Source organism: Apostichopus japonicus, chromosome 8, assembly GCF_037975245.1.
Source record: "Apostichopus japonicus isolate 1M-3 chromosome 8, ASM3797524v1, whole genome shotgun sequence".
NCBI classification, from domain to species: domain Eukaryota; kingdom Metazoa; phylum Echinodermata; class Holothuroidea; order Aspidochirotida; family Stichopodidae; genus Apostichopus; species Apostichopus japonicus.
The window spans coordinates 13,466,361-13,493,216 of NC_092568.1; the positions used below are offsets into that span (position 1 = coordinate 13,466,361).

At 37.1% G+C, this 26,856-nt stretch overlaps 2 protein-coding genes across 2 annotated transcripts; one reads left to right on the forward strand and one right to left on the reverse strand.

The window, feature by feature from the left end:
* The first annotated feature begins 2,465 nt into the window (after positions 1 to 2,465).
* Positions 2,466 to 18,534, forward strand: LOC139970482 (uncharacterized). The gene is made up of 9 exons (XM_071976236.1): positions 2,466 to 2,625; positions 6,564 to 6,719; positions 7,863 to 7,934; positions 8,544 to 8,634; positions 8,834 to 8,931; positions 10,797 to 10,872; positions 11,442 to 11,597; positions 12,899 to 13,037; positions 14,574 to 18,534. Exons 1-9 carry the CDS (start codon positions 2,510 to 2,512, stop codon positions 15,299 to 15,301), a joined length of 1,632 nt encoding a protein of 543 aa, XP_071832337.1. The 5' UTR covers positions 2,466 to 2,509; the 3' UTR covers positions 15,302 to 18,534.
* Positions 15,984 to 25,684, reverse strand: LOC139970483 (actin maturation protease-like). The gene is made up of 7 exons (XM_071976237.1): positions 25,452 to 25,684; positions 24,153 to 24,436; positions 22,805 to 22,888; positions 22,114 to 22,235; positions 21,723 to 21,849; positions 21,271 to 21,341; positions 15,984 to 20,575 (listed from the first exon to the last, which is right to left on the reverse strand). Exons 2-7 carry the CDS (start codon positions 24,356 to 24,358, stop codon positions 20,232 to 20,234), a joined length of 954 nt encoding a protein of 317 aa, XP_071832338.1. The 5' UTR covers positions 24,359 to 24,436; positions 25,452 to 25,684; the 3' UTR covers positions 15,984 to 20,231.
* Positions 25,685 to 26,856: the final 1,172 nt, after the last annotated feature.

Consider the following 26,856-nt stretch of genomic DNA (forward strand, 5'->3'; position numbering starts at 1 on the left):
TGAAGCTATTGATTTCGTATAACGCCACTCGAGTATACGGCCTTCTATATACTTCTAGAAGTTGTTACAAAACTTAGCATAATTTGGCAGTTTTTTGCACATAAGCAACCTTGAATGACCTTGGATGACCTAATGGTTTTTATAAAAAATGTTCTCCTTGATGTCCTAAAGTCTGTCCGAAAATTGTTATTTGCTCCAATGTACACACACAATGTTATTGCTAAAAAGGTATCAGATCCAACCTTTGGCCCCTCATAACTTGAGAACTGGGTGTCCGATTGAAGCGGGAGTTGGATTCCTCTATATAGCACACAGAACTCTTATATCAAAATATTGACAAACTTTTTTTCTTTGACCCGTATCTCCCAAAATGAGCATATTTTTCCAGATTTGACATTTTAACCTCATAGTAGAATGTAGTTTGACAGACTGATTCAAAAAAGCAACATTAAAAGTCTGTAAGACCATCCTAACCTGCATGTAAGTTTATTAAAACCAAACCAAACTTTGACCTCTGATAACTTCGCACAGGAACGTCGCACGGGGGTCAACTCATGGACAATTTTGATCGGAAAGTACCTTTGAGATTTGAATATGGCTACAAAAATTCAAATAACCAAAGAAACTATTACAGGTCACTGGAGGTCAACCTGAGGGCAAAGGTCACCCAGATGCGGATCGACTATTGGATTACAATAGCGTAACTCCCAACCTTGATGGACATAAGAATAAGTGAAGTGCTAATAACATATTATAACTAGTCCGGTTTGCGAAAAAAAATATCTGGAAAGCTATATCAAGAGTAAGTTGATGACGACGTCTTCGGCTCCTCGTGGAGTGGCCTATTGTTAATCCATTGTTTAATTAATTGTAATACTGACTCCGACGACCAACAACAATTAGTTCATAAAATGGATGATATTCAACAACACTTTAAGTTGGAAAAAATCCGATAGGAGTACCAAAAGGTATACTCGAGTAAAGACTCTGGTACGAGTTCGAGTACACCGAGTATCTATTTACCATGTGCACTCACGAAACATATATGTGATCTATTAAGATTAATGTACTTAGTTTGCCATGGAAAAGACAGAAAAGAACGATTATTCTTCACGGTCTGTCATAGAATTAATTTGACCTCCTGAGCTGGAAGGAGATGGGAAGAGGAGTACTGAGATGGGAGACCGGCCAGGGAACGGCAGCCTCAACCTAATAATCAGACTTACAAGCATTTGATCCTAATTTGATTCCACGCACAACACATACAGAGAGGCTGGTTGTATTACTCATCCATGCCAATTAAAAATAAGTAAGGAATACAAGCACAGGCACATACATTAACACAATTGTCAATACCAACAACACCGACAAAAATACATAACACTAACACAAAGTAACCTATACTACATTATAGTGCAGAACAAACTTGAACTACTTATACGGTAATGGGTGTTTCAGGCTAAATAAATCTCGAGTACGATAAAGATGCAAGTACTAAGCTCCGGTTGCGAGTACATGACATTGGCCTTATCATCCCGAGTAAGAGTATATACGAGCAAAGCCCCGCGGAGTACGAGTACAGGAAAATATAGTTTAGTACGCATACGGACTCGAGTATACTATTCCAGTCTGGTATTGGCCCCAAATTAAAAGTTGCTAAAGGTTTGCAAAAGTACATTCCTTGTGTTTCTACCTCTACAAATGATTCCATAAACAATAATGAGCTTTAATTTAGACACTTAAATTTTACAGTGAGGAAAAGACTTTGATGGTGGTATTAAAATGTTTGTTGGCCGGAGTTAGAACATGAGTGACCATTGCTTGACTTTGTAGCGTGTTTGGGGCCAATAATGATGACTCTGATGTTTAATGGGCCATCTCTCAATATTCAGAGGAATAGAAATACAGCCTGGGCATATATATATATATTTATATATTTATATATATATATATATATATATATATATATATATATATATATATATATATATATATATATATTCTGATCATGGTCTAGACTCTAGAACATATCCTGAAGTTCTTCTGGCATGTCTTCTGCCCCTCAAATTATTCACTGCATGCCATTCCGGAAAATTTTCATACGACAAAATTCATATCTCAGTGAATGGATAAGCTTTGACAGTAGCAGCAATATCTCTGTTAATAGTGGAACATGATTAAAGATTATTTTTGCTTTCTGACCTACTGTGGGAAAAGCAGATGTCTAATCAACACAATGATCACGACTGTTTCTGCTACAGCTAAACGGCGCTCCATGTATCAAAAGGACTGAGACCCATTACCGTCACATGTACTTGTCACAGAAATTTATGTTTCTGTGATACATGTATTACCCTGCAGCGTAACACACACTATTTACAATAAATGCCACGGCGTTGATATCACGACTGTATGGTATGCATATGTAGGCCAGGCCTATACCATACTCTTCAGACTACTGTTACTTGTTAGCGTTGGTGAGACGAACAAGTAAGATACAATCGGAAAGATGTCTGCAACTGTTTCTAGACTCATCCAACAAAGGATCGAAAAGACGAAGGAGAGGCTAGAAAATGTTGATGAGAGCATTCGAAAACTTACAGGCCGTGATGCGGAAGAGTGGGGGTACTGTAGATTTTTTTAAAGCAATTCAGTCTCTAGCATGCCCTAACGTTTGGCCTAATTAAGGCTAACGTTAGGCTACTGACATACTGTTGTGTATACTTTTGGCCTAATCATCTCGCTAGGCCTTAGACTACAGTGTGGCCTATGCCCAGACTTCTTAGTCAAATGATATTACAACTAGGCCTTTACAATTGGGCGTGCAGTAGCAGAATCGCTTCCACCAAGCAGTAGGCCTAAAAGCAAAATGTAGTAGTGTAGTAAAGGCTTCATAAATGATGCACCATCGTAGTTGACGCATGTTCAAATATTACTGGTACTAATTTAGAATCCGTACCATTTGACTATTTCTGTTAATCCATATCCCGCTTACTATCTCTCTCCCACATTCATGTAGTCACTCCCTATCTCCACCTCCCGTTCTTCTATCCCCTAATCCTAACCGGATTATACAGTTGTTATTCTGCCGATTCGAAGTAGCCTAAGCTTTCCCATTCATATGATACGGATTCTAAAGTTAGGCCATATTACTAGCAACGATACAGCAGGCAACCTAAACTTTTTGCAGCCAAGCAGAGTTACATATTTCATGAGTTTTAATTCATTTCAGGTATATGCTGATCAAATTTTGTTTTTTTTATAGCTTTTAACACCTTCCCCCCAGTTCACACATTTTTTGGTCAGTATGATACCACTATTCTGTGGGACCTGACCTGTCTGAGCTTAGGAGGCTCAGAGCATAGCAAACAAAGTCAATGGATGTATACTTAGGCCTACACTACAGTTAGTTTATATACATGGCGGAAAGGATCGAAACCTTTGGAGGAAAGGTATGCCAGTATGTTCCTATGGTGGAATGGCACTAGATCCAGTAGGCCTCACCTAGTGCTAACTGCCAAGCCTAAAGAAAGTTCAGAGTTTGTATTCTTGAATTATTCACAAGTTATATTATTGAGACCTATAACATTTTTGTATGCATTTTTTATTCCTTGCCCAAAGGCTCAAGGAATCTATGCGATGGTGATTGCGTGTGTGTGTGTATGTGACTCCCTTGGCTCGTAAACACGATAACTCAACAATGGCAAGTTGAATTGAAGTCGTACTTGGTACATAGATGCGCCATACTGAGTAGAAGAACCCTATTGAGTTTGGTGCTCATCTCGTGAATAATAATGAGGTCTCAGGCAGGCCTGTAAAAAGAGGGCAAAACGGGAAGCTCATTGCCGGGAAATCTTGAAAACTCGCGGGAAATCTCACACGCAGCAAAAAAAAAAAAGGGTTAGAGAAAGAGCCAAAGAGGAAATAAAATTTAAAAAAATTATAAATAAAAAATCAGAAACACTAACTTTAGTGTCTGGGTGTCTTTATTTCTCACTTGAAATAACCCAAAATAGCATCATAATTATTTAATACACTTAATGGCATCGCCGCCGCAACCCCGCTGAATCTCTCAAGCAAATGTTGGAAAACCTTGTTCAATTTCCCGCGAACACACTGCCGATTTCCCGTCGGTGTTCGCGCAGTACCTGGGAATTTTCCCAGGTACTGTACATTGCCAAACAACTGTGAGCACTTCCCCTGTCTAACACCTGTTGGTTAACCTTTATTCTTTTTTTGGCATGTTTCCAAGGAACGTTTTATGTAGTACACGAGGCACAGCCCATACGTACATACACTCATATCATAATAACTTATGTTTTAGGCCACTTGGCATGATTAACTAAATGCTAAATATTGTTTCCATGTTCTTGTAGAAAACGTCAACTTCGCAAAATACAGTTAGTTGTGTTTTTGTAGTTACGTGAGATCCGTAACCGACAAGGTGGTTAGGCTATTTGATATGCACTTAACTATTGTAGGATATTATTTTTTCCGTATTTTTGGAAATTCTAGAAAATACTTTCTTTTTCCCCCGCTTAACACCAGATGTGGTCTTACGGTTTATTCATAAATGGGTGTACTAGAGCCTTGTTTACATGACATTAGTTGCATTTAAGACGATATGCCAGTTTCGCGTGAATTTTTCGAAAGTGTTTTGCTCGATCTTTCGTCAAATTTGAAAGGTGTACCAACTTACTTTTCGTACACAATTGGTAATTTCTCTACTGATTTTCAGAGTTTTTATCTCCATACAGTCAAGTATATACGTTGTGTATTGAGTATAAACTAATCGAGAATGCAACTTATGCAAGAAAACAATGCGGGGATTTCCAGCAGACAAATTTTTTCTTTGCGGGATTACTGAGTCAGTTGAAGGAATCCCGCACCTTAGAGGGAACACTGAGCTGAAGTCAAATTCATACGACAGAAAACGTTTACTTTCTAACATACAATATAAATTTTTAAAAATGTGGAATGGCAATATTGTTGTTCAAAACATTTCCCGCCAGGCAAATTTTTTACAGCAACCTTCCCGCGCTGTGCCGTGGGTGTCAGTTTGACATTGACATTGCCCTTGTGAGTGGTTTGGGGACACATCATTACTCGTTATATTGTGACAAAGATTGCGCGCACGCAGAACTTTTCGTAGGTAGTGTGATGCACTGATTGTCAACATGTGATTGTCATTTTAAAAAGTTTCGATATTATTTGTACGTGAATGAGAGTGAAGTGAGGAGTGGTTTTTTTCTCGTGCGCTTTGATAAATTGATAGGGGTAGTCGGGTAGGCCCACACGTCAACAAAAATACAAAATGGCTTCGTTTATTTAGTCTTTATCAAAAATATTTGAAGAAGTGTAAAGTCTGCTCAGTTTGATCGATCCAACACAATTTAATAATAAAGGCTTACTGGGCGTCCTCTTTGAAGGATTTTTATTTCATTTGTTCTATTTTTATCGTGAACCATATCCAATTTATCTCTCTGCTCCAAGCCATGCAGCACACTGTACATAAAAACTGATGGGATCCATCGCGCACTCCATTGCTAAAATACACGTGCTCGCTCCAGCTCCACTGATGTGTAGAGATCAGTGGCTCACTTGCATCTCATGTAACTTTACGATGTTTGTTTACATTACATATTAATAATTGATGTGGTACAATGTGACAGCCGGGTTATAGATGTATAATAAATTATTATCAGACTGGAGTGATTGCTTGAGATGAGACTACTTTGAGTTTTGTCAAGGTAAGAACTCAAGAAACTGACACACTAAACCAGTTTGTTTTAAAAATTATATTTATTACCTTTTTAAGTTCAAATTAGCACTGGTCTCAACGATTGCAAGTTGTTTTAAATCGCCAAAAAGGTGCACCAAATGGCGCCAATTGCATCCTCATTTTCAAAAATCTGTACCTTGTGAGGGGGGGCACATCCCCCCTCACACACCCCCCTGCGCCGCTAAAGCGGCGCAATGGCTGCTCAGCAGCCATATGGTTCGTGGGAAATTATACCGTCCTTGCAGGGAAAAAAACATTTTTTACAGCCCTGGTCTCAGGGTCAAATGTAAACATTTTCAGAATTGAATCATACTCTGTGTGAAGGTGTTGGTAGGTAGCGGGTACATGATAATGTATGTTCAATGCGATATTATGCACATTTATTAGGGGGCAGGGCTAGAGCTGATTTTTGCTAAAAATAGCTTGTAAACATGGTAAGTTAACATATTTAGTAGGTAGGTCCACAGTTAGTGAAAGTTTATAAATAGGAGTGTAGCCATATTGCCATAGCCTACCTGAGAAGTGGAATGGCCTTCCATTCATTGAAAATTAATAGCATTCAGTGTATTGTATTGTTTTATGCAGTTTTCATATAAAATTATTAAAAGTCAATTTATTTTTATTAAGCTCATTAATTCCAAAGCATGTCAAGGTGACCATTTGAATTATGTGAGCCTGGTAGGTTTGTAAGTTTATTAGTTGTCTGCAAGAGAAGCTTGCATGCAATAAATGATCATCTGGCATATATATATTTCAAGGTTTTCAATTTTTCATCTTACAGGCAAGCAGGTGACCAAAGGCGGGTTTCCATTGGAGATAGAGGAGGAGGAGGAGGAGGAGGGAGTAATATTGGAGGGCGACTTGGCCAACGTGGGGTGGCAGGGAGACTGGGTCCCAGAAGAGGAGGTGGCAGAGGCAGAGGACAGATTGGGCTAGGGTAAGCACAGCTTTGGTACAGTGGGTCAGACTGTAAAGTTATTTTTGCACTGGGAAATCAAAAGGGAGCATTGAATATGCGTGGAAAACACAGCTTCAGATCAATTTTTCTGTGGAAATGTTCATAAGACCATACTGTTGGTGCATTACCTATCTTGGAAAGGTAACTACAAATCACAGCGAGGTTCCAAGGCGTGAGTATAAATGAATGAATGCAGGTGTTTGTTGGTTGAGAGCCAGAGTGTAACTGTCTCCTGTATTTACTATCAGGCCAGAGTTACATCACAACGGATGTATTAATTAGCATAGCATGTAGAGCTTTCAATTGCATAATTTGTTTGGCACAACTATACTTATAGGTGCAGTATGTGTTTGAATATATAACACATAACATCCGAGGGACATCAATTCCATTCCAAATGAAAATATTTTTGCCATAAAAAAAAAGGCTGTCAACTACATATTTTATTATATTAAACAACATCTTTAAGATGTCAATAATATATTCAAACCAATATATGCTTATATAATAAATGTTCATGGCTAGCTCACCTCTGAAGCAGAGTGAAGATATATTAAGTCAGTTTGTAACAACAGAAAAAAGAAAGAGTGAATATTAAATGATACAAAAGTTGCTTTTTCACCTGGACCTTCATCAGTCTGGAAGCCACTGTTATTTTATTTTCTGTTAATTTTATTTAAAAATGTCTCCGAATTGTTGGGTAGTTCCAATAGTTGCATGGAATGGATGAACATTCGCAACTGTGATTTGTACTTTTGGCAACTCCAATTTGAGCACAGAAAGGCAAATTGTTTATATAGTAACAGTAACATTTCCTGAAGCGGCTGATGAACAGCAGGTACTGAAGAAAAGAAAACTGTTAAGTTTGACCAAAAACTGAGTCGGGAATGCTTTGCAATCAGACAAACTTTGCACAGATTTTAATAGTGTCACTGAAATTGTGCAAGTGACTGTCTATTGTGACCAGCCATTCTTAAATTATGTAATCTGAAGAGAAATCATTGGAATGCACATGTACTGTTTGACAGAATATAAATTATTGACATTAAGATGCATTCGTTACAAAACTTTTTATTTTGCCACCAACGCTGTGGGTAATTAATCTTTTTGCTTCTTTTTCAGATCGAGGATGGAGACTTTTCAGAGACCGGGAATGCCCGTGAGACGGCAAAGCACAGGCAGTGCCTTCAGTAGGTGTGTACTGCATGCCTCTTAATGTCAATTATTCATTCTTAGCTGATGTATTATTACCACAGTAGTTTTATCTTTCATCAAGGAAAAGGAACGAGACAATCCAGTTTGAATCTATTGCATTTAATATCAGCTGGTTGCAATTGCAGCATAATTTTTTAAGCTATAAACCTGCATGAAAATATGTTGCCTTGTTAGTGTTTTGCGTTAACGTTTCATTTGAAAAATTATTAATATCTGGAGAACATGTACTAGATTGCATTACATATTAACACTAAACATAGACCTACCACACTTTCATAACATATGTTTATATTCTAGTCTACTGTTCATATGTGAATTTCAGCTGAAGCTGTAATTGTCATTTACTGGTGAGGATAATCCTCTATTTGTTTCATCTTTTGGAATTTCTATGAAGGATGTGTACAAACAATATATTAGTAACTTGAGTGATTTTGGTCGGAAGTGGAATACATATTTATGAAACACAACCAGCTAATTATGATGTGGTAAAGTGACAAAGCCTAATGTTTTGGTCTTAGAATGGTCTTGTCCAAAATGTATTTTACAATCTTGAAACTGACTACAATTGTTTCTTTCGTCACCCTCAAGGCTTGGTAGCCGTGTGGAACCCAGGGACAGGGATCGGGACAGGGATAGGGAAGAAAGTGATGAAGAAGAAGAAGAAGATGAAGCCAAGAAGGTACGGGATCTTCATAAGAACGAAATGACTTACATAATTATAGTATTATAGTCTGTCAATGATAGCTAAAACATGGGTTAATTTTCCTTAAGCAGGGTGGTGGTCACTTTGGTTAATTATAGTTATTGCAATGTGTTTGTTTGAGCAAATACAGATTTCATCCTGTACTCTTGAGTTGTTTATCCTTGTTTTCCTCCAGCCCACTCTGCAGTCCTCAGTTGTAGCCACTGCTCCTGTTGTCAAGTCCAGGGAAGATACCGTAAAGGACCAGCAAAAAGATACTCGTGGTCGAGCCAGGTATGTTAGTAAATTTTCTGACTGTTGTGTCAAGTAAACTTGCTTTGTATATATAATGTCAATATAACAATGGTGTTTCATTCATTCCCATACCAGTGATGTGGTAACCCCATCCCAGTAAACTTGCTTTGTATATAAAGTGTCAATATGACAGTGTACCTGGTGTTTCATTCATTCCCATACAAGTGATGTGGTAACCCATCCCAGGCATATCATGAACACTTACATACTTTCCAATAGCTATTTAAAATAAATGCCAATAGTGAGTAATAGATGCCAATAAATCTTAATCAAAAACATCATATTTCATGGTTTACCACCAAATACTTGGAAAAGAATAAGTTCAGTTGTGGTGTTCACACATCTCAAGAGACTCAAGTTTGCTGATACAGGAAATATATAGCTCTGTCTGTTATCTCAGTCACTGCAAGACCAATGTCCATTACTACCACAAATATTCAATATACATCTCCTGTCTCCATTGGCTGTCTAAACACTGTCCTAGAGGCTGTTTACCTCTCATGACAGAGTATTTCACATTTTTTCTTTGCCACATGTCTCCTGCGATACTTCACTATACAATATAACCTTTACCTGGTTTAATGTATTTTCATACCCATTGCTCCAATGCTCAGCATTACCTATTAAAAAGTGGTGTTTGGTATATATTGACACTGTGGAAGGTGATGTATGTGTGATCATATATATCGTATATAAAGCATATGTGTACTTACTCTCTATATCGATTTTTTCACAGTTGCTACTATGTTACCCAATATTTGCTCGCTAAATGAAAACATAGCACATGTTGCATCCTACATAAAATTGCTTGTTACTTTAAGCAGTTCTAAGGTTATGTTGACTTTGTCCACGGTGTAGTGATTTCTAAAATGCGTTTTGAATATCCTTGGTCAGTTAGTAGTACTAGGACATACTCTGTTTTAAAATTTCCTCTGTTTTTCTTTAACATAACTCTGCCTGGTAATATCACTCAGCACACCTATATTTTTCTTTTTGTCTTCTTCTTTACAATGTCTCATTGAAAAAATATCTCCGAAAACAGTGTTCAATGTTTAAAATTATGTGATGGACATGTCAGTGTAAGTTTTTTACCTTTTTTGAAAGAGACATAAATGTGGCATTCATGTGTTTTACAAAACTAACTGTTTGAGATTCTCTCTGCCCTCACAAACATATATATATATCAATATTTTCTTCTGTTACTGTTACTTGTCATTTAGCCTTTGAAGAAGATCTTTCTAGGATCGAAACGTCAGGCCAACTTACTTTTACACACACACACACATCAATATTTTCTCATAAGATCAATTTATTTTTATCCTTGCTGGAGGCAAACGGAATCTATGCCTTGGTGATGGCCTGTGTGAATATGTGTTTGTGTTGCCTTGTCTTGTAAACACTGTTACTACAAAAGTAAAAGTACAAAAGTAAATGGACATCATATTTGCTATACATAGACTCAGCTTATTGAGTACAAGAACACTGTTCCTCTTTGTAAAGAAAAATGTTGTAAACTCTGTGTATTGAACTGCTGGAGAGCAAGGAAAATTGCTGAAAAGGAGAAAAAATTGGGTGGTAAAAGTTTGCTTTCTGCTAAACTTGAATTCTTTCTGTGACTCTATGATTGCTCACATGACAAATTGTCAATTTTTTACAAATAAGTATTTTGTCAGCACATCTCCTTCTTCCAGTAGTAATGAATATGTAATAATACTGTGCATGTCTTTGTACAGTGTTGCAAGTATAGACATTCTTTACAATGTAATGATTGTGGACATTTGTGTCTGATTTAAGCATAAAGGATCTGATGAAACTTGATGTCATCTTCTTTTTCTTTCTTGCAGGAATAAGAGAATGTTCGGTCTGTTGCTTGGGACTCTTCATAAATTCAAACAAGAAGCCACTCATTTTGAAGACAAGGTGAGAAAACTACATGTGATAACAAGAATTTAGAACTACTTTTGTTTTCTTGAAAGAAATCACTTTAAACCATGTAGTGCTTAGTGGATGTTGTTTCTCCTGTATGAATTCACAGATCTTGCAAACTCATTAGCTCCGCTGTTTAGTAATCAATGAATATTCACAATTGCGGTTATAAAGAGGGTCAGACACAAATGTAACCTATCCCAAAGTATGAACCTGACAAGAAGTAACTTGGCCACCTGTATGTCAGAACTAAAACCTTTCGCCAGCTTTAACGATTGTCATCTGACAATTTCCTTTCTGATATGCACTCTTTGAACGTCAGACGTCCAACGTTGCCTTTCTTTCTTTCCTTTGTGGAGTGGGCAAGTTCGTCTGCTTGGCGTTCAAGCAATGTTGTCTGGGCATAAAGTGTTCTGCATACCTATACTGTGGATGTATTCCCCGTATAGTATGTGCGGTTCTATATTACGTAGATTGATTACACATTTACCCTTCTGTGTTTACTACTTCAAATAATAACATCTACCCGAGACTGGAAACTTCATCCCTCATTTATCTTGCAGAATGTGAGACGGGCACAGATAGAACAGAAACTAGATCAGAAGGCACAGCAAGAAAAACAAGCCATTGCCACACAGAGGAAAGACTTGTTTAATGAAAGGAGAGAAAAACAAAGGGAAATGGTGAAATTGGAAGACTTAATGACTTTAGCCAATGAGGTACATTTTTGTGACAGATTTATCCATTCTCATGTTTTACATATGTTACAAATATGTCCTATTTAGGTCTTTCAGAGTCTTCTTGTAGCTAGGCACAATCAAACATACTCTGAGATGTATTTCATTCTCAGCTAAATGACATTTCTACTTATCCAATAGAAGTTCATAGATGTCAATGGTCCAAACTTGATACCTCTATTATAAGTTAGGTATTACATTTTAAACAGTGATAAGATTCAATAAAAATAAAAAACAATGGAAGGCAAAACTATATGATTTACCTTATATGATACAGTTACATTCTAGGATCTGTTTCAGATAAGTCTCAAGAATTATTATATTTTCATATTTTTGGGGGGCTTTCAATTGATTGACACTGATGTAGTAGAAGTACATGGGAAGCACTTTTGTTTATAACTGAATGGATTCAGTAGTTATGCTACTTACTGCTCTTTAGGCAAACAAAAAGATGGTAAGATGGTGTTTTAATACATAGCAGTCATATTTTTGTGTATAATAGATGACATATTGGAAAATAGTCACAGTCTAATGATGGATTACAAAATGATGCTCTAGAATGTTTTCACAGATCGGAGAATCTAAATACTTGCTGGAGTACCATAGCTCATAAAAATAGCAATGTTACCAAGGTAAAGTTTGAGCTGTACACAACTTTAATGAGAGCTGAAATGTTTGTTTTCAGCTGCTATAGAATAAAAAGAAACACCATATCATATGAGAAGGAAACACCCATCTCAAGCAAACCGTATTAAGTGCTTGTATGACAGCTGCAGATAAGGAGAACATCACTGCTGCCTACTCCCTAGTACAACAAGCCTTAACAGTCTTTGGCAGGGTACTCTCACAATCTGTGTTCTACACATGAGTGTAGTAATGCCTTCTCAAGCAGCAATATTTTCAACTGATGAGGGCCTCCACATGCTCTCAATGATACTTAAGACTTCTGTGAAGTCTACTGTTTAATGTTCTCATATATATCACAAGGAATCACCAAGCTATATTGTCTTTCTGGTTTGATGTTGGGGGTCACTTTTATATGCTGTTTGATCACAACCTTAAAATCCAATGAACAAAGTACATGTACTATATAATATAGTCAGCATAATGTGAGTCATGGAAATAATGCCAATGATTGTCATGTGTAAATCTTGTTCTCAAGTGACTCACTAAACACAGTTTATCAAGTGAGTAGGGACAAGAGTTAAAATATCAAACGGTTATCTTTTTTCACATATGGAAGGTGAATTGCCAAGAACATGTTTGTGTTTTTTTTACCACAGCAAGAGGCATGGGATGAACATACAACTAAGTTGTCCAATTTCATCTGCACCAAGACCAAACCAAGAATATTCTACATGCCCAAGACCCACACATCAGACACTAAGAAGAAACTGGCGGAGTCGAAGGATGATTTCATGGGTATGTATGATGACTGTAAGATTGTGACTTCAAAGTGTGTATGATGGCAGGCCAAATGGGCAATATTGTCCTGTCTGAGCACTAAGCAGCAATGTAGTAACATTTCATGAAACACATTTGCACAATCAGCAGTGTAGCATGAAAGCAAGCATACTTTGAAACACAACTCCATGACAAGACAATTACATCCAAAGCCAAGTACTTCAAAAGTTGCATGAAAGACAATCCTTGCCATTTATAAATGCATACCTTCAGCAAATGATGTACCATGAAAGTAACTGCACAACATCATGAGCATTGGGAACAAGTGGGATTACAAGATTTAGTCACACCTACCTGTTTGATGAAGTTTATTTTGATGACTTGCAGTATGAACAACATTTGATTCTCAACTCAACTAGCAAAGGAAGTTTGCAAGGTTTGAATCGTAGACAACCACACAAGTTTAAATTATTTCATGTAATGGTATCATAACAAAGAATAGCATGGACCTTGCAAAGAAAGCACTGAAGAAGAGTACATGGTATGTGGATATACCATGGTGAATTAATAAAAGTCATTTCAAGTCAGCAGAGGTCAAAGTCTGAAAATGTTGTAAATGCAATAAATCCAACAGTAAAGCTTTAGTGAACTTAAGTAGGTATGTATAATCACCATAGTGAGAATAACAAATCCTGACATTGTTTACTTTAGTGGGCAAAGTTTATTGAGGTCATTAGAAAGTATGGAACCTTGTAAAGGTCTACAACATAGTGCAAGAAGTTAAGAAACTTGTTGATCATTTGAATTATTCAACAATGGTCAAAACTTGAATACTTTTCTGCAGTGTTTCATTTCGTGCTTCCATGTGGAGTGTGGCAAGGAATCACTAAGTCATCTGATGTTCTGTTCTTGCATTGATTTAGGCAAATCAAAACCATGAGTAACACAGTTGATAAATCAAGTAATGTGATGCCAAGTGATTTCGATTTTCACAACATGATTGGCTTTTGTGATATAATTTGTAATCAAATAACTCTTTATCAATTGAATTTGTTCTGGTGTAAGTATCTGTATGGTACTACAATTTGTTTTCTTGTACCATTGCTTCTGATGCGATTACTTTTCATGAATGCTACTATGTTTAAGTAGCTTGACAAATATTGACTACAACTTTTATTTGCTTTGTGCTGCTCTGTACTTTGCTCCATATTCATGCTACATTTTTAATGCAACTTTAATATCTGCTTGATTCTTGTTGAACATTTAAAACAACATAAATTTAATCCTGCCTAACATAGGTCTGTAACCAAAGTTACAGTGTGACAACTTGCAAACAGCAGTTGCTGCCATCTTTGTCTCCACTTTGGTATTTTGCTTTGAAAATTGACAAAAATATTGAGAAACAGTTAATAATGCATGTAGAAGGCCTGTTGAAGATGCCTTCTCCTTGGGGATGTAGCAGATAGGGAGTAATGATCATTGTCTTTGAAGTTTAATCCAACATACTAGTGACTATCTCAGTTCCTTATCTCTTGTTTATTGTCCTTTATGCAGGGAAGGTAAAGCAGCGTAAAGAAGACCTGAATAAGGAGTTGGAAGAATTGGAGAATGAAAGGAACAGAAGAAAAGAGAGAATCGAGCAGAGAGAACGGGAGGAAAAGGAAAACGTGAAAGCGGAGAAGCAAGTCCGAAGTTATGACGGATATAGTCAAAGAAGGGTGACCGAGGGCAAGGATGAACGACATGTGTCCGAAACCCACGATAGGGAAAAGAGAAGAAAGAGTGAAGAGGAGAGGGCGGGAGGCCATCATAAGAGGCGGAGGACAAGGTCAAGAAGTGACGACACCCACAAGAGAGAGAGATCTGACCCAAAGGCTGATATGGTAGGTAAAGAGGAAGTTGCGGTAAAGAAACTCAAACAGGTCGCGGAGGAGAAAGAAGAGGCAACAACAACATCGATTGAAGGAATGGAGAGTAGTTCAGGTAAGACAGGTAAGTATGAGGGTGAAGTGCATGATGGGGAGGGACAGTCAAATATTGCCAAGGAAGATGGTGTAGCCAGGAGTGAAGATGTCGGGCGGACCAGCTCCGATGGTAACGAATCAGAACTTGTCCCGGATTTAAACTCAATTCAATTACCGGAAGGACCAGGAGTACCGATCCCACCGCCGAGACAAGAAGACCAATCAGCAGTAGCAACAATGGATGATGTGAATCCATCTAATGATCTCCTGATTGGTGGGGTAGATGAACAGTTGGACTATAATGAAGCTATGGAATAAACATTGGTAGAATGCTGTAACAGTGGCTTGAGCAGGATTACTTTTATGGAGAGGGAATTAATTCATGTTGTTCGGATACGTTACTTTCAATCAATGGCTGATATCACTTAGCCGAAGCAGATGTAACCTGATACTGCTCTAGCTCCTCTCACAGAATGACATGCCATATTTGGCCAGTGAAGCACAAAACGCTTGGTTTTCCAGATTCTCTGATGTGATTATGGATGTCTTAGTTATATGTATAATGAAGGATGTAATCCCTCATCATTTCAGCTAACAGAAATCACAATTCCAGTCATGATAAGATATAGACTCTTTGTAACAAATTGACATCCTACATATGTACTCTTCTTTGCCTACCAGATCACAATTCCTCCAGAGCTTCTTGGTTTATTAGCTATGTGTGCCTGTCATATCCAGAACTGGAGTCAAATGCGAGAATGTTGTTGTATAATCTAGTATATACTTGGAGTTGGGGAATCAATTGATAGGTTGTTACAAGAGAACTAAAATTTCTAATGTGTCACACAGATGCTGGCTTTCATGTTACAGTGGTGGAATGGTTCTAATTTGTGTCAAAGTTAACCATATCTAATACATCATGGCTTTTCATATGTGTTTTCCAGGACGATTCCCAAATGAATTAAGTATCTGCTTGAGTCATTGAATCATTTATTTGTTAAAAAACAAATACCCATAAGGAGAAGCAAATCCAAACAGTATGTTTATCTTATATGACATAATCTTGTGACCAGCTACTCCCTTTAAATTTCATTCCATATAAATTGAAGGTATCCCTTATCCCTTACTATAAGTTTTTTTTTGCATATGTTCAGTGTTTTATTTTTTATATGAATGCTAGTGTAAGGTAATTTTTGGAAAGAATTAAGTGCTAGTGTAATATTCAATCTTCTTCAAGTCATCGCTCTAGTATTCAAAGTAATCCACTTAAAAGATGGTATGAAACAGAATGAAATTATTGTTAACTGATTGAGGTAGTTGTTCAGCTTATCTATCACACAAGTGAATAATTTTGCTTTAGGTTTGCTTCTCCTTTGACCTAAAAGTTGGTTAATATAGCAGAGGCAACTAAAGTGAATCAACTTTAACCTTGAAGAATCTTATTTAAATTAATGGTTTGATAATTCTCTTAAGCATCTCTAGTGTATAATATTTTCTACTCAGCAGCAGGAATGTCAATACATGGTTGCTCCAGTTCTTACATAGAACAGCAATGTGACCGGGCCAGTCATAAAAAGATATGAATAAATTGTAATGGATTGGTGCTCAGTATTCAGTTCTTATTAAAGGCTTTGGGATTTGTTCTATATATGTTTATGTTGGAGTCAATTTGCACTGTTTTTGCAATCATTTTTTGCTTTTTTTAATGTCATAATACCAGCCGAAATTTGCCGTCTAGCACTGACTATAATGTTGTGTACAGCGATTGCAATGTGTCTTTCTAGTACTTAAATCATTTATGAAGTTATTGTACTGATGAAGCAATTTCATGACATGTACACTCCCTGATTAGATAAAAAGTATCAAGAATGGAAGAAAAAACTGCCTGTGTAGGGAAATGTATAGAAGTTAGAGGGTCTGATGGTTTCTTCCTAGCAGGAACTTCTTCATAGGCTTACTGAAGAAGTTCCTGCTTGTAATGTCATGCAATACTAAAATCCTGTGTCAAAATATATCATTGATTAACTTGAGAAAAATATATATTGCCATGTTGCTTTTTGGGTGTGATTATTCAATGTTAAAAGTGTGACAGATGTTGAATGAATTTAATGAGAACTGGTGATTTTCCTTCATTTGGTGAAAAGAATCTGTGATGTTTCAATAATATGATAATTTTGTTACCGTAATAAATAATGCTTGGTAGGTTTGGTAAAATGACTGACCAAACACATGAAAGCTGCTTTTTTATGGTTTACAGTTGAAGAGCTTTATCATAGTATTAATCAATTGTACATATTCAAATAATAAATGTTAGGCTTTTGTACCCAGATATAAACCTTTGGTGTTGAAGTGGTAAACACCACCCCAGTCCTGATTTTGCAGTGGAACTACTGTAATATTCTGTTTAGTATTTCTCCCAGACTGTTGGCCCCTAATTATTTGTAGATGGTCTTCACGTTGGTTATTAATGAAGGTAAAGCAGAATGTGCTTGTCTATCATAAGTGACAGCGTTGTGGTCAAGTGGTTAAAGCAGAGGACTTGATCTAAGGTTTGGAGGTTCAGATCATTATGTTGTGTCATTGGGCAAGGCACTTTATCTCCATTGCCTCTCTTCACCCAGGTGTATAAATGTGGACTTGCAAGGTAACTTGTAAATATATTGCATTCGCCGGTTTTTGGCTGCACCCTTTGGGAAGTCCCCTGGGGCACACTTGGTTGTGGTGCACTGTAGTCCCCTAGAAGGGATTGTTTGAATTGTGCCCACTTTGGTGTGTGGGTGTGACAAGTTACCAATGACCAGGGGTTAAATTGTAAAGTCAAGTGAGGATGCCATGGCCTCAAACAAGGCTGTAAAACCAATATTTTTTTTAGTTTGTACCATTAAAGGGGGGGGGGGAGGGCAGGGGAAAATGCCCCGTCAGGGGATTCTCATAATTTCTTTGCATAAATTTATTAGCACAACCTTGCATTAAGACCTAATTATAGACCTAATTCATAGTCTAGGTATGCCTCAGTATGCACCATTTGAACTTTTTTCTCCTTACATCTTAGCAACACCTCTCCCTCAGAGAATTGTGGATCCATCAACAGCCCTTCCAAAAAGGTTCATGCCCCTATCTTTGAAATCCTGTGCACTTCACTGAAATAGTTGCATTCAATAATGGGATATTGAAGAGAATGTCTGTTAGCAACTTGATATGTTTGATCTGGCAAATTATTTTTTCAAAACAATGAAGGCCAATTATGTATTCCACCTGTGAATCCTTCATCAATTAATGTCCTTTGATTTCAATCGTCTTTCTTGTTGAAGGTTAAAACAAAGTCCAAAGAGTCCGAAGTGGTTTAGCATTGTATGTATGGTAAGGGAAGAGACTTTCCTGAAATACCCAATAGCACTTGATTGGTACTTCATGTTACTTCAAGAAACCTTTCCAAATACGATGCTAGAGAGAATTTGATCCATTTTATTTGTACGTATTTTATAACAAGATTAGATATGTTGGCAAATCTGTAAACGTGTACAATAATAAATATGAACAAACAAACAAAATTGTGATTCATTTTAAGTTGCTTTATTTTGTCTCTTTACTTTGTGTTACTGAAGAGATAATGGAAGTTCATGATACACAAGACAAAAATAAATAAACCAGCTCTTTGGCAAGAATGTGGCAAATATCTTGTATGTAAATGATGGCAAACTTGGCATTAGATGGCAAACTTGAAACAACAACAATACAATTATATACAAATTTTTAAATAACAAGGAATCTCAAAGCAAGAGCCAGGTAATCCCTGACTACTTCAATATTTCTGGGTTGCTACTAATCAAACAAGGAGGGGGGGGGGGGGTAAACTATTATTGCATTGTATTATGGCTCCTGACCTACACCAACCTTCCCTGCCAATGATCATTAAGGACATATTCCCACTAACTAATGGTTTTTGGTTTTCATGAATGTTCATGATAGCGTATGTGTGAGTTTGTGATGCCCAGCTTGTAAACACGGTATCTAAAGAAGGCAATGTTGGACCAAGTTCATGTTTGGTGTCTAGATATACCACATTGAGTACAAGAAGCCTATTGTTTTCTGTAGAGGTCATTTGGGGTCACTAGGGTCAAATTGTGAAAACATTGTAAACACGATATCTCAAGAAAGGAAGCTTGGGCAGCCCTCATATTTAGTGTGTAGAAGTACCACATTGAGAACGAAGCTGTTGTTTCTGTGGAGGTCAAAGGCCGTTTAGGGTCACTAGGGGTCAAATTGTCAAAACCTTGTAAACATGATATCTCAAGAAAGGAAGCTTGGGCAAAACTCATATTTAATGTGTAGAAGTACCACATTGAGTACAGGAAGCCTATTGTTTTCTGTGGAGGTCATTTAGGGTCAACTTGTGAAAACCTTGTAAACACAATAGCTCAAGAAAGGAAGTTTGGGCAGACCTCATATTTGTTGTGTAGAAGTACCACATTAAGTACAGGCAGCCTTTAGTTTTGGTGGAGGTAATTTGGGGTCACCAGGGGTCAACTTGTGAAAACGTTGTAAACACGAAATCTCAAGAAAGGAAGTTTGGGCAGACCTCATATTTGTTGTGTAGAAGTACCACATTAAGTACAGGCAGCCTTTTGTTTTGGTGGAGGTAATTTGGGGTCACCAGGGGTCAACTTGTGAAAACCTTGTAAACACAATAGCTCAAGAAAGGAAGTTTGGGCAGACCTCATATTTGTTGTGTAGATGTACCACATTGAGTACAAGAAGCATATTGTTTATGGTGGAGGTCAAAGGTCATTTGGGGTCACCAGGGGTCAAAATGTGAAAACCTTGTAAACCCGATATTTCAAGAAGGGAAGCATGGTCAGCCCTCATTTTTAGTGTTTAGAGGTACCCCATGGAGTACAACAAGCCTTTTGTTTTTGGTGGAGGTCAAAGGTCTTTTGGGGTCACCAGAGGTCAAATTTTGAAAACCTTGTAAACACACGAGTAAATAGACAATGGAAATTTAAGTGACAGCTTTGTAGTTAACTGAATAGCCTAGCAGTGTATGATAGCATTTTTAACAATTAATGACACCAGTCTCTCATAGCTGTTACGCTGACCGACATATCCCTGACTATAAAGCTCATTTCATGTCATCTTATAAAGTCAATGTCACCATCACTTTGTGTATATGCTAACTGAATTCCCTTACCCTGTTAGGTATGTTTCTTCTATCTGTTATTGGTATTGTGTACCCTTAACAACTTTCACATTAAACCTCTGCAGTATCCAGAATTATGGCTTTTCCACAGAGTCCTGCCTCCACTCCACCAGCTGGTAATAAATATTCATCATCATCTCTAGATGGACTAAACTCTTTCAAGTTGTTGTTACTCTCAACAAGGGAAGAAAACGACCAAAGCCCAAGATGTTTACTTTTGCCTTGTCGAGTAAATACATAGACATCACCAGCCTCCAGACTGATAACTTTAAGAGGGTCTTCTTCCAAAGGCAGAGAGGCAAGGAATAAATTAGAGCAAGATGGGTCAGGGCTGAATCCTAGCTTCTCTAGTTGCTTCTCATCCATATGAGACAATGGAAGCCTGATGAGATACCCTGCAAAGAAAACATGAAAGAACTTGACATTTAGTTGTTCATGCCAGACTAAAACTTGTTCCTACTAGCTGTTAAGTTCAATGCACAGCCACAATAATGCAGCTGAATAGAGAATGAAAAATATTACCTCAAGACCCACTTTTTCAGGTTTCAAATTGGATCTCCTGGTCATTGTCTTGCCTTTGAAAGCATTGTGAAGAGTCAAACTATTACTAACAGCAAGCTGATCAGATAAGGGTGTTCTTTCCTTCAAAGGGTCAGGCACATATACCAGCAAAGGTCATTTAGAGTTATTTCACTAGCATCTAGTATTAACTGCATCAGGCATACTTGTTCTTATGAAGGAAGTTACACTTCTTTTGATGAAGCCTAAGCAGTCACTATGATACAATAGGCGTAGGAGGTAAATAAAAGTCAATGTAATATATTAAATTTCTTCAGAATACTAAGTAGTTCAATTAAGAATGTTCAATTTATTTGTAGGAGTGTAACTCCAGTCTGTTTAGCAAAACTCTTCTCTTTAATGAATGATCCAATTAATGGCTCAGGATAATCACAAACACTTTATCTGCGTTGCTCAAGTTATACATGGAACAACACTTAAGAGAGCAAAACCCTTGCAGATCTCGTCATTCATTTCACTATCATTTAAAAATCCTGAATTGATGTTATAACTTCATTTAAAATGCTATTACCTGTCAGCAAGCTCCAATGTGCCCTGTGCCCACCACGACAACATGGTTCGTGGTTAAAATCAGCATCATAACTATGGAGGGTGAATTAAGGTCATAACACACTGATTAACTAAATTTGATCTTAGATTCTCATTACTAAGGAAATCTTGCAACAGAAGGTTGATCTCTTCATAAGAAGCAATATTAACATTTAATGCTACGTGAAAAAAAATAAAAGAAAGACAAAACTCACAGGAATAGCCCAACTTAGAAGAAAATACCACACACTGTAGGCAGTTTAAAATGACCGCATATCCCATATCTGGTACAAGCATGTGAACTTGGGATGATGGTAAAGTTTGGATAACATACAGGGAATTGACAATTAAGGTCTATTCAACAGAGCGATGTGTATGATATAATTCTGCAGTTTCATTCCAGCACAAGTAAGTATGTCAAAACACAAAGGATACGGCACAAGTACAGGTTTTAATCTTTGTATCGAGGTCAGTATCTTCTTCCTATGAGTCTGAAGGCCGTGAGATACCAGCTCTCCGGTACATCTCAAAGCTGCAGTGGCTAATTCCAACATGTTCTTAGCTGAAGATGAACAAAAATGTCTTCTTTTCAATCATTGTAGGAATAAATTGTAACCCTTAATAGAATATGGTATTCACAAGCAATGAATCAGTACAAGTCATTATTATCTAAGCATTGTGTTGTCTTGTAGGAAATTTTAAAAACACATGACTTCAGGCTAGGGGTGAATGTTCTTATGGAGCTGACACAATAGGTTTGAGGACTTGCCTCCCAAGAACACAAGTTTCAAAATGTTAGTAACAGTACTATAAAGTGACTGCTCACCAGAAAACATTTCTCCTTGATGGGTGAACTTCTTCCTTCTTGCCTCATTCAAGAGATATTCCACATCACTTTCCTCTCCACATAGAAGTCTTGATGCCAGTTTGATGACCACAAGTCCACACCTAAGAAAGAACATTTAACATTAAGAGTGATGAAGAGAAAATGCAGTCTTGTACTTTTTGATAGAGATGAGTATGAGATTTGCAGATTACAATGACATTTTGTCTTAACTCAACGACAAGTTAAGGAGTGAGGCTGGCAGACTGCAACATTTCATGTACATGTTTTAGAAACAACGTACAAGTAAAATTAACTTAGATGAGAGGATTGAATGAAACATCCCTGCTGAGAACCATTGGGCACTGAAGCCACCAAGAAAAGAAGTTATGCCATAATAGTCCTATTACATGCCCTCATCAAATATATTAATTGAAAAATACTTTATTAATAACAATGGTCCAAACATTTCCATAAAAGTGAAGTATTTTGTCATAAAAAAATTGAATAACCTTACATTTTGGCAAGAGAAGGTAAATATCTTTAAAAAATATCAACGCCAGTATATTACATATTAATATTTCTAGAACGTGCAGAAGGCTATTAAATTGTGCAGGTAAAAATCAGAAAGTTGTGTCACCACACATTTACTATTTGTTGTAGGCTAAAATTTCACAGACTCACTCTGACTTACGTTGGTCCATCCTGAATAACAGGACTCACATAAGAATTGACTGAGAGCCAAACACTTTTTTCCTCCTTTTCCTCTTCTGCTCTCCTGAAAATAATAGAATTATATAAATAACAAGACACTAAAAACCACATGTGATCAATGCATGCAAAGACCAATACAATGGACTAGGTAGTTAAGCAAACATTTCTTACCACTTTATTCTATCTTGGGCTGAAAGGCAATTATTTTATGATGCTAAGCAACCACATGTGATTGTAAGAGAAGCAAATGGCTTTAGCTTACACTTCACATCAGGTGGCTATATCCAATTTACAGTTTAGTTAAGTTTGGACATTTTTAACTTTTGGATTATCGAAGACTACTTCAACGACTAAAACTGTTGATTATCCTATATACGAAATACACCTTTCTTTAGCAGGGCTTGATCCATGACCTTTCCAGATGCTAAGTTAAGATTATAATTGTTTACTATTCTGTAAAGGAAGCTGTCATAAATATTGGCATTTACAATGCACTGTGCTTGACATTTGGCATATGCAGTGGTTGACAGCAAAATTTAGCTTTCCTCAAAACAAACAGTCTTGAAGTACATATTGCTTTCAGTGCAATTGTAAAGGAAGTTTAACTGAGTGTAAATTAGGAGATAGCATACTGTAACACACAAATCATTTGCTTCTGCCATTTCAATTTTCAAGGATTGGAAAGATTTATTTTGAGCCTAACATTAAAGGAAACACAAGCCGTACTATCATCAATGGTCAATGTCATCAAAATAATTGTCATGAACAATATCCCCAAACAGCTACCTAAAGCCTATGTATGTCTTTAACCATTTACAGATTTAATGATCCTTCACATACAATGCTGAAGACTTGATGAAGTCTAAATATGACATCGTTAAGCCATATGTGCTTCAGTTTTATAAGTTGTTCTCTGTCTATTACAACGTTTATTTTCTGTAATAGAAATGGGATTTTCAAATGATGACTCACAAATATTGAATCTCTTAACATGACCTCATTATGACATTGGTTTCAAAGTCAACACTGTTAGCATTCTACCTTGAAAACATGAAAATACGAAGAAAGAGAAACTAAAAGGTTCCCTGATCTTAGTGGCTCTATGACATCACAGATTTAGAAAATGACAGCCTCAGATATGCCTTGTAAATTAGGATATATAACTAGCTTGGATAAGATTTCCCTTAGTTATTTGGGGGAGTTCATCACAAAGAACTCTGTCAAATACTGAAGCCCAAAGTGATGGTTACGTTAGTGTCCCCTTTAGAAGCAACAATAGAAAGGCAATTTTTACAAGGTTGTTACCTTCAAATCAAGCAGTCTCTTACCACTGAGGAAGCTTTTTGATTGCATAATAAATCTCCTGCAGGGGATTAGTTTCAACCACATTAGCTTGTATCTGACAGAGCAGTTCGCTGCTATCTGCTGATAGTTGACTTCTAGTCTGAGTCTTGTTTGTGTGTTGCATTCGAGATAGAGGAGGTGGAGGTGGTGGAGGAGACGAGCAATGTTTAACCACATCGTCACTTGACATGATGACACAAATATTTCCCTTCACTCCTTTGGCTGATTATATCTTTGACATCTGGAAGAACTCCACAAAATGAAGAATCTGCAATGAAGAAAAACAGACTTTCACCAAGGGCTCTTGCTTCTTGCAATTGGTAGGCTCTGGTCTGAACTTTGAACAAGTTTACTGAAATTGGTTCTGGCCTGGGTTTAACTTTGAAAGTTATGGTTTCCCATTCTCATTTGAAAAAAACCCAGGTACTTTAGTTCAAGTTGGCAATATGAGCTTAGATAATTTACTAGTTAAGTGTTTTACATTAGGCTGAAGGTATTAGCAATGTTTGTTATATATATAAAACATGCCTTGACTCTGAACATCAATTTATAATACATGCTTTTGAGAGGTAGTCTACACATCATTTTCACTTAGGTGTGGCTATATAAATGATCGTCAGTTAAAGAAGAATGAGTTCTTGCTTGATCACCCGATCATAGGTAGTGAGCTAATAGATGCGTCAAGCCATGGAGGAAGATATTGATGTGCAACGTACACAATCCAACAAGTGGAAAGTGACAGTGCATGAAGTTTCAGGTCTTTGTGGTGTATTCATTATCATAATGCTGAAATCATGCCTGGTTCATGTTGAGACATTTCCCACCTTTAATTCAATTCCTTCATGACAGTATGTGCTAATTGTTAGAATGGAATCTGAAAAGTGCCTTTCATTTAGCTATGATGATTAAAAACCGGTTTAGACTATCCTGTGATATGAAAGATCGCCAATGATCATTGGTGTAACTCACTATGTGCGATCGATAAAAAAAAAAACACTATTAGTTGCATACTACACTGTTCATTTTCCCAACAATCGGCGGATCGGTTAGCATAAAATAAGCATTGTACTTAGGCCTAGCCTGTTACTGTTAGCCTATAGCAACATTGGTGCATATTGACCCGACGATCAGTTAAATAAGCAAGAGGAGCATCCTTATTTGCGCCACCCTCCGAGCATAACGTACGTTATGCATAACTTTTTGAGCCTAGCGTTAGTAAAGAGGCCCCAATCATAATTTACTTTATAGTTTAGTTTAGAAACCCAAGGACCAGGAAGCCTTACAAGTTACAGTAGCTTATTTGAGACCCGATCCGTGTTAGATCGTGGATGAACACCGTAGCATCCACAGAAATTCCTGTAGTAGCATCGCTATATTCCGCCTGCGTTTTGTTAGACTTTCAGTTTTACGAAGGTGGAATATCTTCGGTAGGACCATGGAGGTTTGTTTTTTCAGAGAGTTGTTATGGTCAGATCAACTACACCAACCCGCACTGAAGCATCACTACCTTTATTTGTTGAGCAGTATGCAAGAAACTTGACTACTATGGAACGCCAAAACCAACAAAAATGCAGATTTTTTTTTTTTAAATCTAAGTCATTATGTGAATACAAAGTTATCGCACATTATGACCAAAATGCGAGTTTTTAAGTCGGTGACTCGACAATACTCCATTTTTTGTCGAGTCGCCAAGCTAACGAAAGTCAGAAACTCGACAAAAATCAACGTTTAATCGTCTTGTCGAGTTCCCGTAGTTAGGGAACTCGACAAGAATCAAATTCTTTGTCCAGTTGTCGCGTCAGTATTGTAAGTCTGTAACTTGACAAAAAACGTAGTTTTGCCGATATAACATGGTTTTCTTACACGGTATCTCGACATCTCGCATGTCCCCTTATCGCTTCCGTAATTATATTACAATTGTGGTCGTTTTCCATATAGAAGTTACTAACTTCTATATGGAAAACGACCACAATTCAAGTTACAGGATCAGATAAAAGTATAAATAAAGAGGGCAATCCACCGAGTTGCATATCTCATCGCCAGCAAACACTGATTCAAATGAACAAATTTACTATTAGCTATGCAATCCCGCAATACCGCTTTTGAAGTTAACATGATTACATTCTTTTGTGATTCTGGGAGTCCTGACTCCAGAATCATACTTTTCAAATGATAAGATTATTGTGAAAATGTCCTCTTTTCTTTCATTTTATACCAACTTTTAACACTGGGAAGGTTACCACTCATTGTCAATCAGTGAAATCTTAATGTCGCGTGAAGGTAATTATACATAGCCTAGGCCGACTTAGCTTTGTCTTCTTCGCGCTAAGACGCAGGGAATAGACCTAGGCTACACGCCTCAGCACAATGCAGCACACACACACACACACACACACACATATATATATATATATATATATATATATATATATATATATATATATTTATTTATTTATATATATATTCATTTGCCTTTGTCGTTTACCTCCATTGCATTAACATAAAGTCTGTTCAAAGTATCTCTTTCGAGATCCGGCTTTAGGAATCACAAATGATTTCGAGTTGGTTAGCATCATGTTTGATCTCTAGAGTAAGGCAAAATATGTCACCAAAAACAGAACTAGTATTGTTCGATACAGGTGACAAACGCCTACAGTGGAATTACGACCTTCCTTACCGGTTTCGAAC